The following is a 12,993-nucleotide window of genomic DNA, read 5'->3' as shown; positions in this document are numbered from 1 at the left end:
CGAGCGAGGCTGCAGCCAGGTGACGTAGAATAAGGGCGCCCTCCCACTGTGCCTCCGTCCCGTGCCCCGTGCTTTAGGGTCCTTGTCCCCCCCTCCAGGCCCGTTTGTACTCACACTACCTGGGCCTCGGAGAATGCTTCTTGCTGCCTATACGTCATCACGCCGTAACACGTCACACGCATTGATGACGTCATGGCGATGCGTGGCTTTGTTTCCAGATCTTTCCGTAGACCTCGGAGTTTTTGTGCGTCTTGTCGACTGTTTTTGAATCTTTTCATCGACCAAATCTGCAGTAAACACTCCACCTCCGCATCACACCAACGTGAACCTTTCACCGCCATTGTTTGAAATGTCCGCGCATGGTCCCTCCTTCTTTTTTCTACGTCCCAACAGGCGCACAGGAAATGACCTCAGAACCGCCGTAGGCCTCGTGCTCGTACACGTGCGCACGCTCGTGCTCGTACACGTGCAAACGTGCTTTACTAAAGCCCACCTCTCCCAAACGGGCCGTGGACGGCAAGCGTGCCGCTCCTAGACGTGGTACGGTTGCACTCACACTGGTCAAAGGAACCAGACTTTAGCCGTGAAACCGATCTGAGCTCCAGTGGTTTACTCATCATTCTCTTCTTTGTGGCACTGATTAATAACTGTTGTGCAGCAGCGTCACCTGTTTCTTTTGTTCCTCCTCGGCTGAAGTGTGTGTGTGTTGTAACAGCAGGTGAGGTCGTGGTGTCCACGGCGTCCTGTTGTTTACCGTCACACGCTCCGGCGCACCTCTCTGACTTCACACTGAGCGCAGCGCAGCCAGATATTTGATTGCATGATTAATGCGCAGGCCGACGCGCCGTGAGCTGCCGCCTCACACGCCTCACACGCCTCGGAGCGCACACACACACACACACACATCTTTAAAAATGACTTTAATTGGTTGATAAATCTTGAGAGCGTGCGGTGTTGCGACCTCTGACCCCTCCACTTCCTCCAACACATCCCTCACCCGGCTGTTACGTACTGTAAATGAAGAAGGACGTTAAACTCTTCTCAGGATGACTTATAGGAGTGTGTGGACAGAACATATTGATGTTTACGTTGCTGCTGGAGCCACATTGATGCGCCGGCGTAGCCCGGGTGATTTGCGGTGTATCACAGATTTATCTGAGCGCACTGACACGTTTAGTGCACGTCCTGTGAGAGTCCCACGTCTGTTTTTAATATGAAGCCGGTGGGGGTGCTGTCAAAACACTCACACGTTATCCCGTTATCTTTAAACGAACCGCCAGGACTTCCTGTACCGTCATGATGTCACAACTTTAGGCGCGTTTCCTTTAGGGTTAAATAACCAGGTAGTGTGAGTACAAACGGGCGAGGAGGGGGGGGACAAGGACCCTAAAGCACGGGGCACGGGACGGAGGAACAGTGGGAGGGCGCCCTAAGCGTCACTTTCACTTTGCCGTTCTGTCTGCCACCGGGGAAACTGCGCCAGTAAAAGACGCCTGAACACGGCGAAGAGGAAAGCGCTTAAAGAACGTGTAAAGTAAAGTTATTGATATTTGAATTAGCATCTTTATTTATTTACCTTTTTATTCATTTGCTTATTTATTTACTTAACATGTAAAAATACAGAAATAAATACATTTAAAATTATTAAATAAATATAAATTAAAAGTAAAATAGAAACAAATAAAAAATAAAAAAGACTTTTAAAAAAACATGCAAATAAATGAATAAATAAATAAAACTGAAATTAAATAATATGTAATTAACACAAAGGCGACTAAATAAAGAAGCTAGTTTAAAAATAAACATCAAATATCAATGAATTAATACCTACATTTATTTTTAAAATTATTTCTGGCATATTAATTTATTTATAGAGTCATTTATTTATTTATGCTTTTATTTTGGCAGGTTCAGTCCTCCATACTAAGGGAGGAAGTCACCTGTTACTGAAACTAAAGCTAAACTTTTATTTTGAAAACCCAGACAAAGATGGTGAAAATTGCGTGTTACCTGTGTGTCCATGCAGCGGTGAGTGCGGCCGTGGCAGCGTGGGCGACGTGCTGGACGTCACGATCAGACTCTTCCTGTTGCTCGTCCGACAGCTGAGGACAAAAACACACAAACACACGTTTTTATTTCCTTTCTAAAAACCAGTGAATCGTCTGCGTAACATGTGAAACGAGCAGCTTTGCAATGAACCGCGCACAGATTTCCAGGCACTGACGTCACCGCCATCTTCAGACGTCTTTAGTGTGACGTGACCAGTCAGACGCACGTTAGGAAACACACACTTTCCCCTCACACACTCGCCTGAATGCAAACGTCAGCGGTGTGTACCAGTTTCAAGACTGCGTCAGTGACAGCAGGCGTCCACTCAGCTTTTATACGAGAGACGCTCACACGCTGACAGCGAGGACGCACAAAGACATCAGATCATCAGAGGTGCAATCATGCAACACACAGCCCACCGTCACACAAGGACAACATGTGTAAGGTTTTTCCTTTATTTACATTTTCTGTGTTTTTCAGACCAAAAAACAAACTTATGGAACGTAACGAACTCCTTCAGCACGTGAAGTGGAGGTAGTTATGGAAGGATTACTGAACGGGTCGACTGTAATTTCAGGGGAACTGATGAAATGTTGCTAAAATACACTAAATGATCTCAGAGAGCTGCTAAATGACCACAAGTTTACACAAAACGAGCAAAAATGACCGCAGAGAGACAAGAAGAGATGTTAAATGACTGAAAATAGACACAAAACGACCACATAGAAACCAGAAATTACGACAAAGACGCATAAAATGATTTACAATAGATGTAAAATGACCACAGAGCGAAACAAAAACTATTACAGAGCTGTACAGTGTCTAAAAATAGATGCAAAACCACCACAAAAAGATGCAAAATGACTAAAAATAGATGCAAACCCACCACAAAAAGATGCAAAATGACTAAAAACAGATGCAAAACCACCACAAAAAGATGCAAAATGACTAAAAATAGATGCAAAACCACCACAAAAAGATGCAAAATGACTAAAAATAGATGCAAAACCACCACAAAAAGATGCAAAATGACTAAAAATAGATGCAAAACAATAACAAATAGATGCAAAATGACTAAAAATAGATGCAAAACCACCACAAAAACATGCAAAATGACTAAAAATAGATGCAAAACCACCACAAAAAGATGCAAAATGACTAAAAATAGATGCAAAACCACCACAAAAACATGCAAAATGACTAAAAATAGATGCAAAACCACCACAAAAAGATGCAAAATGACTAAAAATAGATGCAAAACCACCACAAAAAGATGCAAAATGACTAAAAATTGACTCTTTGAATTTGAGTGTCTTGTTCCTTCGTAGACAGAGTGGGGGGGCCTTTTACAGGTCCGTGCCCAGGGCCTCATTGGCTCATTATCCGGCCATAGGGGCAGTGGTACTGTCTGTTGAAATGGAAAAAAGAGCGAAATAGAAACATCTTTTTGTGTTTGTCATTAATCTGAACCTCCTCTTCAGTCGACCCAGGCTCCAGCGCTAATGGCTGAACAGTCATTATGAGGTTGATCCTGCAGTGAAGACGGTTCGACTCCAGCGCCCCTCTGGGCTCCGATGACTGTGTGTGATAGTTGTTGTGTATATGTATATCAGTGTGTGTGTGTGGGTGTGTGTGTGATGCACAAAATATGCTCGCAGAAGGAAAGAAAAAAGCAATCTTCTCTGAAACTGTGACACGCCGGCGTCCCCAGACAGGAGGGAAGAGGAGGAGATGAAGCGGCGGCGCCTCACACTGATCAGCTCCGACACGACCGTACGTAGAGCTCACAAAGGTTTGTCACACTTTGTTGTTTGCTCTGAAGCTCGGAGCGGAGGTCGCCGTAATGACTGGAGGCGAGGCTCGTTACGCTCCAGAGGAAATGACAGATGGAGAGAGAGGAGGCTGTGATGTCCACAAACACACTAAGCACGCGGTCAAACATCAAACATCAAACTAAGAACCGAGCCAGCGACTGTTTCTGAAGGCGTTCCTCAGGGATCTTCTCTGGGTCCTCTCGTGTTCCTCACATATATCCTCTTAACGGCCTAATTTAGCGTCCTGAGTACCCTCGGCCCTACTCAGACACCCCTTTATGTCTCCTTGCTGTGAACACTGGGAGCTGGCGGTCGTTTACATTAACATCAAACACCACACACTGCACCGACCATCCCTCCGACCAGACCATCTGAGGTCTCCAAACAACTGATCATGCTGGAGCTAACCATGCCCCGGGAAGAGCGGATTGAGGAAGCCAACGATAGGAAGCGAGAGAAGAACCAGGAACTGGTGGAGGTGTGCAGGGGCAGGGGCTGGAGGACTCTAGTCTATGGGCCGGTAGAAGTCTGCTGCAGAGGCTTCGCAGGACGCTCGCTCTGCAAAGTATTCGGTCGACTGGGCATCACAGGGGCGGCCAAGACGAGGGCCGTTCAATCCACAAGGTGGGTGTGGATTAAGAGGGCTGATCCGCGGGCCGCTACTGGGACTGGATCACCCCCGGCAGGGTCGCCTGGGCAAGGGTGTCTGTTGCAAGACCCGAAACACCCTACGACCCCAGGAAACAACCCTGATGATGCGTCCCAGTGCATCCAGGATCCAGGATCAGACTTCCTGTCCTTCACAATAAAATGACTTCAACAACTCCAAAATATGCTGTAAATCTGCAGAATTTCCATTTTTGATGTAAACTATCACCCTAACCCAAAGCTGGGAGGAGGCCTCGGGGAAGACCCAGGACCAGGTGGAGAGATTAGATCTCCACACTGGCCTGGGAACGCCTCAGGATCCCCCAGTTAGAGCTGGTTAATGTGGCCCGGGAAAGGGAAGTTTGGGGTCCCCTGCTAAAGCTGCTGCCCCCGAGACCTGATCCAGGATAAGAGTCTGAAGATGAGATGAAAGTGAATGCTGCAGAGCCGGCAGGTGTCTGCACATTAACAGCATGGATGTGTGTGTGTGTGTGTGTGTGTGTGTGTGTGTTAATTGGCCCGTCACATCTGCCGCCTGTAATTATGTTGTTGTGAAGTGAAGTGTTTCTGAAAGACTGAACCTGCCGCCATGATCACGGGACACATGAAGAAGATTAGGGCTGAAACTCTTCGCTGCGGTCGGTGATCAGCGCGACGACTCTGCTTCAGTTTCAGCGTTTGTACGAATTGGCACCAGAATAAGGTTTAGGTGAAGGTGAACATCAGGGGTCCAACTCATGAGTCCAACTGGCTAATGATCGCTGCATGTGATGTAGATATGGCATGCTGTGTGTGTGTGTGCGTGAGTGTGTGTGCGTGAGTGTGTGTGTCTTGCCATCTGTTGTGATGTGTAGCATCAGCAGTTTGAGCGCAGCATGTGGTATTCGCACACACACACACACACACCTGCATTAGGGCTGAGCTGTCAGGTTGGATATTCAGTGATGTGTGTTCAGGGAATTCCTTCATTTCACAGAGTGACAGAAATCTGCACTTTGTCTGAACACCTAAAGCTTTCGTTCCTGGGTTGAGTTTACAGGAATATGTCGACACAACAAAACACACACACACACACACACACAAAGATCCATTTAGACAAGAGTCAAAGAAACGTTACTTCATGGAGGGGCGTACGTCCGTCTGGCTGACGTTTACCTCCGAGGAGAAGTGAGGGCCAGAGGCTAGCTGTCACTCAAGAGGCCACGCCCCTAATTATTCATAAACTTTAACCTCCGATCAAATAAAAACTAGCCCCTCCCCCTCAGTGTTGTCATGGAGATCTGATCTAAACACACAGACTAGAATGTTCTTTTGTCCTTAAACAGGTTTAATGATGCTGTGTAAACGGCCTGTTTAACATGGGGCTCAATGAGAAACTGCTCTGTTATGAAACCTGCCCCTAGTGGACACTCAGAGAACTGACGCGGACGGAGCTTCCTGATTGGATCAAACAGCAGCAGCAGCAGCTTCACTCTGACAGCCTGTGCTTCTCTCGCTCTTTATTCTCCTGCAGGCTTTTTGGATCCCTGCTGGGAAACATGTTTCCATTATGCACAAGTGACTAAAGGCACCATTTCTGTGTGTGTGTGTGTGAGCGTGCGTGTGTGTCTGTGTGTGTGTGCAGTGGGCTTTGGAGTGCCTCTCGTCACCATCAAAGCGGCGGCAGCCTGTCAGGTAAACAGAACAGTGACTCACTTTCATTACTTTCTGCGGCTGAAGCAGAAGTTGTGTTGAAATTGCGTCTCGCTGTAGAAATCCGTATGCCTTCATTACTGTCGTCGCTGCAGGAGCACGGAGCCGCCCTCTGAGCTGCCGCACATTTAAAGGACTAGTTCAACATTCTGGGGTATACGTGTTTTCAGATACGGTGCGTCTTACTGATTCACCCGTGCATGAACACAAACGTCAGGACGTGTCATTGGTAGGTGAAGTGACTCTGCAGCTTCCTGAGGGTTTGTCATCACTGTGAGGTTGCCAGGTTTGATATGGACCCTTTTACAGATGTACCAAGTGTACATAAAATAACCAAGAATGACCACAGAGACAAAAAAAGGGATGCAAAATGAGCACGAAGACGTGCAAAATGACTAAAAATAGATGCTAAACCACCACAAAATTTGAGCTTTGCAACATTTATATTCAGTAAAGAAGAAGAGCTGGCAGGTGCGTTTGAGGGTTTGTACGTGTGTGTGTGTGTGTGTGTGTGTGTGTGTGTGTGTGTGTTTACCCTCGACATGAGCGCATAACCTCTGAATGTAATAACTCTGCAGCTGTAAAACTCATAAGACACACGCTGGTGTGACAGAGCCGACGGGGGAGATAGTGGAAACTAGAGATGAGCAAACACACACACACACACACACACACACACACACACACACACACACACACACAAACACGAGTGTGTGTGTGGATAAGATCTACAGCTGAACTCATTTCCCAAAGTCCACTCAATAACTTTGGTCTGAGGGTTACAGTCACCGCAGGAAATCAATGTGACAGCACACAGCGGAGTGTGTGACCGTGTGTGAGTGTTTGACCGTGTGTGTGTGTGACCTCTTTATATTCACTCTTGCTCAGCTGTGAGTTAGCGTCAGTAGCTACGGGGTTAACACACACACACACACACACACACACACACACACACACACACACACACACACACACACACACACACACACACACACACACACACACACACACACACACACACACACACACACACACACACACACACACACACACACACACACACACACACACACACACACACACACACACACACAAAACTGTTGCTATGCAGGAGTCACTTCACAGCCTCGTTCTCTTTTCAAAAACACACACAACAGGAGGCGGGTGACAAGGAGCAGAGAAGTGTGTGTGTGTGTGTGTGTGTCTGTGTGTGTGTGTGTGTATATGTGTGTGTGTCTGCGTGTGTGTGTGTGTGTGGCAGGCAGCTCCCCCCTGTTATTTACAGGGAGGAGGAAGAAAATGACTGTCTTCAAACTGATAAGTACAGCCACGTCTCGGCTTCTGCTTCCTGCCGCCGGAGAAACCGCGTCTGACTAAACTGACGAAGACGAGAGAGGGGAAGACTGGAGGTCAGCTGAGGGAACGAAGGAGGAGGAGGAGGAGGAGGAGGAGAAGAAGAAGAAGAAGACATGACGACATCACGGCCGTGTGCACACACCTGGACTTGCATCAAAAACGTGTCAAATCGTAAACAGAGAGCGTTTCATTAACAAAAAAAACAGGAAAACACGGCAGCTCTGGAATGCAACACACACACACACACACGCGCACGTACACACACACGCACACACACGCAGACACGCACGCAAACACACGCATGTTGGGACGCACACGCACGCAGGCACACACACACACACACACACACACGCAGACACACACACACACACACATGCAGGCAAATACACATTCACGCACACACACAAGCAGACACACGCGCACGCAGGCGCACACACACACACGCAGGCACGCACGCACACGCAGGCAAACACACATTCACGCACACACACAAGCAGACACACGCGCACGCAGGCGCACACACACACGCAGGCACGCACGCACACGCAAGCAAACACACATACACACACACACACACGCGCACGCAGGCGCACACATACACACACACACACACACACACGCAAGCACGCACACATCAAACGGACAAATCCAGTCTGTCGACCATGTTAAACAACTCCTGCAAAGAGGGAGGAGAGGAGGAGGAGAGGAAGAGGAGGAGGAGAGGAAGAGGAGGAGAGGAAGAGGAGGAGGAGAGGAAGAGGAGGAGAGGAGGAGGAGAAGAGGAGGAAGAGGAGGAGGAGAAGAGGAGGAGGAGGAAGAGGAAGAGGAGGAGGAGGAGAAGAGGAAGAGGAGGAGGAGGAGAAGAGGAGGAGGAGGAAGAGGAAGAGGAGGAGGAGGAGAAGAGGAAGAGGAGGAGGAGGAGAAGAGGAGGAGGAGGAGAAGAGGAGGAAGAGGAGGAGGAGAAGAGGAGGAGAGAAGGAGGAGAGGAAGAGAGGAGGAGGAAGAGGAAGAGGAGGAGGAGGAGGAAGAGGAGGAGAGGAGGAGGAGGAGGAGGAGGAGGAGGAGAGGAGAGGCGCAGGCTACCAGAGATGGAGAGAAACCCTCTCACAGACAGAGAGCGTGTACCTCTTGGAGCGCCGCAGCATGCTTCTCTCAGGCAGTGAGAAATTGGAGAGCACCGTCCAGAAGGAGTCAGACATGCTAACGACGCTAACGCCGCTAATGCCGCTAACGCCGACACGCCACCATGGCTCCCACTGTGACCGACCGAGCAGAGCAGAGGACACGCTTCAGCAGACGGGCGCCGGCTTCCACCTGTCACACCGGTCGAGAGCGAGCGTGTGTGTGTTTGTGTGAGAGCTGCTGCTGCGTCCTCTCATCCCTCTCTCTCCTCTCCTCTCTCTCTCTCTCCTCCCTCTCTCTCTCATCCCTCTCTCTCTCTCTCTCTAATCCCTCTCTCCCCCTCTCCTCTCTCTCTCTCTCCTCCCTCTCTCTCTCATCCCTCTCTCTCTTCCTCTCTCCTCCCTCTCTCTCCCTCTCCTCTCTCTCTCTCCTCTCCTCCCTCTCTCTCTCTCTCCTCTACTCTCTCTCCTCCCTCTCTCTTTCTCCTCTCCCCTCTCTCTCCTCTCCTCCCTCTTTCTCCTCTCCTCTATCTCTCCTCCCTCCCTCTTCTCTCTCCCTCCCTCCCTCTATCTCTCCTCCCTCCCTCTCTCTTTCTCCTCTCTCCTCTCCTCTCTCTCTCCTCCCAGAGAAACTCCAGTTTTCCGATGTTTGAACCTGCAGATGTTTGCGGATGCATCGGTGAAATGAATGCAGCTGTGCGGTGTTTCACGCCCGTCACTGTCACAGGACGCGTACCTGCGTTTAGACCGTGGTTAATAGGAGTATTTATACTTATATTCATCCCATTATTGACACTTTGGCGTCTTTTCCTTTAATATCTTTGGGTGCATTAGACAATAAGCAGATTGTTCTATGACTTTTCATCAATGTCTGTTATTTAATTCTCTATTTCTTCTAGAAACTTCACTCAGCATTTAGATCTAAAGTAACTTAAGGGCGCACTCACACTTTCCTTCCGCACCGGGCCACAACAGGTTTCACGGCTAAAGTCTGGTTCCTTTGACCAGTGTGAGTGCAACCGTACCACGTCTAGGAGCGGCACGCTTGCCGTCCACGGCCCGTTTGGGAGAGGTGGGCTTTAGTAAAGCACGTTTGCACGTGTACGAGCACGAGCGTGCGCACGTGTACGAGCACGAGGCCTACGGCGGTTCTGAGGTCATTTCCTGTGCGCCTGTTGGGACGTAGAAAAAAGAAGGAGGGACCATGCGCGGACATTTCAAACAATGGCGGCGAAAGGTTCACGTTGGTGTGATGCGGAGGTGGAGTGTTTACTGCAGATTTGGTCGATGAAAAGATTCAAAAACAGTCGACAAGACGCACAAAAACTCCGAGGTCTACGGAAAGATCTGGAAACAAAGCCACGCATCGCGATATTTATAGTCATTTTGCATCTTTTTGTGGTGGTTTCGTATCTTTTCCTCTAACAGCTCCAGTCGCTGTGATGGGGTCAGGTGGTGTCGGCTGATTCACCATGGAAACAGTCCGGTCACACCGGCTACCCAGAACGCATTGTTGGACGTTGCTAACCTGTTAGCCTCCTGCTAACCGTAGCCAGAGTCATGCGGCTGGTGCATCAGATTCCCGCGCTCGTCCGATGGGAGGAACTTGGGTCCGAGCTGAGGAGATGAGACCTGTGTGGACTCAACAATCACCGTTTCTCCTGCCGACTGAGCCTTTAAGTCAATTTGAGGCTAATTGATTGAGTAACAGAGAGACTGAGCCAAAGGGACTTCCTGTTCCTGGTTCCCTCGGTAACGAGAAACGTTATAAAACACACGTTTAAAGGGCAAAACTACAAAACACACTTTTCCTCGAGTGCATCCAGGAGACGATAATGTCATGTCTGCAAATGTGTGTTTTCTCTCTCGTGCTCGTTAGTGGGGCTTCCTCTCAACGCACAACAACCCCAGAAGGTCAGGAAGGGGAACACACACACACACACACACTACACACACACACACACACACACACACACAGCCAGGTGTGTTACAGGAGGGGGGCATGGCACACCTCTTACCTCCAGAGGAAGGGGTTTCCTCGCTGGTGCACGGGGGCCGACAGAGGGCCGTCGGAGGAGCAGAGGGAGGGGGAGGAGGCGGAGGAGGACAGGGGGGAGAGGGTGACGACGGGGGGCTGAGGGACGGAGGGATGAAAGGAAGTGGGGGACAGCAGGTGCTGGAGAAGGCTGCTGTTGCCGTGGCAACGCAGCTGAGCCGGAGACCAGATTCTGCCAACAGAGGGAGGGAGGGAGGGAGGGGAAGAGGAAGAAGAAGAAGAAAGGATGAAGAGGGGAGGAAGAGAGCAAGGGTGAGGAGAGAGGGAGGGGTCAGGAGGACGGCTTAACCTGTGTGTGTGTGTGTGTGTGTGTGTGTGTGTGTGTGTGTGTGTGTGTGTGTGTGTGTGTGTGTGCGTGCGTGTGTGTGTGTGAGAAAACTTTTCCTGCACCTTAAAAAGTAATTTACTTTCACAGTTTTTCGTCAAAAGATATTCACGGGGCGTTTTGAGGGGTACAGAATGAAAGTATTGCTTTATATTTAGTCTGAATTAATATTTTAAAGAAATTAACGGGTTTGACAATGACTTTCTGTCCCGTTCTGTTTCCGTGGAAGCAGCCAATAGCGTTGGGCGTTGCTGGTTGCCAGGTTTGTCTGTAGCAGCTAGCTGATGGATCACAACGAAAGACTCGTTGTTGCGACTGCGATCTTGAGACACTAGAGGGCGGCGTTCGGCTCATTCTCCAGAGTCAACCTTTGCGTTGAAAGGAGCCAGTTGAGGTGGTTCAGGATCATCTGGTAAGGATGAACCCTGGGCGCCTCCCTAGGGAGGTGTTCCAGGCACGTCCAGCTGGGAGGAGGCCTCGGGGAAGACCCAGGACCAGGTGGAGAGATTAGATCTCCACACTGGCCTGGGAACGCCTCAGGATCCCCCAGTTAGAGCTGGTTAATGTGGCCCGGGAAAGGGAAGTTTGGGGTCCCCTGCTGGAGCTGCTGCCCCCGAGACCTGATCCAGGATCAGAGGCTGGAGATGAGACCTGCTGGATATGATGCGCTGTCGTCCATATCGTAATTTTGATAAAATTGTGATTAAGGGTGCAGCCTTATTTCAAACTGAGACAAAATGAAGTCCATCCGTCCAATAAGACTCTAACTGTCAACAGATGTCACTTCACAAAGTCAAAACTACAAGTTCAGGGGCGGCCAGGGGCACAGGGGCACAGTGGCACAGCGGTTAAAGGCTGAAGGTCCTCGAGGCAGCGGCCGCGGGTTTGGCTCTGACCTGTCGCCCTTTGCTGCATGCCCCCCCCCCCCTCTCTCACCCCATTTCATATCTGTCCTCAGTTCAGAAAGCCCGCCCCGCGGCTCTGCACAGTTCAGATGGCAGTTGGCACAACTCTGCAGGGCATGAGCGCCGTATGGTGGTGGGCCTGAACGGGTGGGACCACCTGCCGGGGGAGTCAAGGGCTACACACACACTGGAGCGTACGCAGTGCCCCCCCCCCCCCCCCCCCCCCCCCCCCTCAGGCATAACGTAGGGCCATCTGTGGTGCACGGACACAGAAATGAAAGACACTCTGATAATGAAGTAAAGACTAAAGTGGAGCCGTCTGGCACCCAACGGACAAACGGCTGCCCCAGACATTAGACGGGTCCGGTCGTTCAGGGATGACGTCACAGGAAGAACGTTTGTGAACGTCATTAATTAAGAAACGAGATCAGAGTCCAGATGTTCACACCACTGCAGCCGGAGTGGTGTTCTTCTTGAGTCTGCGTCGGCAACCGGCGGCAAAGCTGCTGTGGCCGGACTAAACGTCGGGGGCGGTTTTAGTTTTAATGGTGAAAATTCAGCAGAAAATAGAGCGAGAAGACGCTATTTTAATCAAAATACAGCGTTTTTATGTCCAGGAGCTCAGACGGCCGTGGTTAAAACCTGGGAAGAAATGACATGAACGAACTCCTGAGAGGAGCTGAACAAGTCCCCAACATGTGATGTCCCGTAACCACGGCAACAGCAGAGGCAGCCGGTGTAAACATCAACAACAACAGAGGATTCTGCAGTCGTGATCATTGGAAGAGGGAATATCAGGGATTATTAAAGAGTTTGTTTCTGATCGGACTCTCAGACCAACAGAAGGCTTTCTATTCAAACACACAGAGGGTCTGAACGCACGAGTGGGGACTTATGGAACCGGTGCAGATTGCATCTGTTTGTCACTATTTTGCATCAAATTTGAGTCATTTTGCATCTTTTTGTGACTGTTTTGCATCTATTTTGACTGTTTTCCATTTAATTCTAGTCGTTGAGAATATTTTTG

At 49.6% G+C, this 12,993-nt stretch overlaps 1 protein-coding gene across 1 annotated transcript in view; it reads right to left on the bottom strand.

Annotated features, from left to right (window-relative positions):
* mast2 (microtubule associated serine/threonine kinase 2) overlaps positions 1-12,993 on the bottom strand; it is a 209,727-nt gene that overhangs the window by 66,949 nt on the left and 129,785 nt on the right. Inside the window, 1 exon segment of the mRNA XM_083940408.1 lies at positions 2,011-2,102. Coding sequence (XP_083796534.1) covers positions 2,011-2,102 — 92 coding nt within the window.

This window comes from Echiichthys vipera (genome assembly GCF_963691815.1).
Source record: "Echiichthys vipera genome assembly, chromosome: 3".
Lineage (NCBI taxonomy): Eukaryota > Metazoa > Chordata > Actinopteri > Perciformes > Trachinidae > Echiichthys > Echiichthys vipera.
Note: the sequence above shows the minus strand (reverse complement) of the source record. Positions and strands in the feature narration are given on the sequence as shown.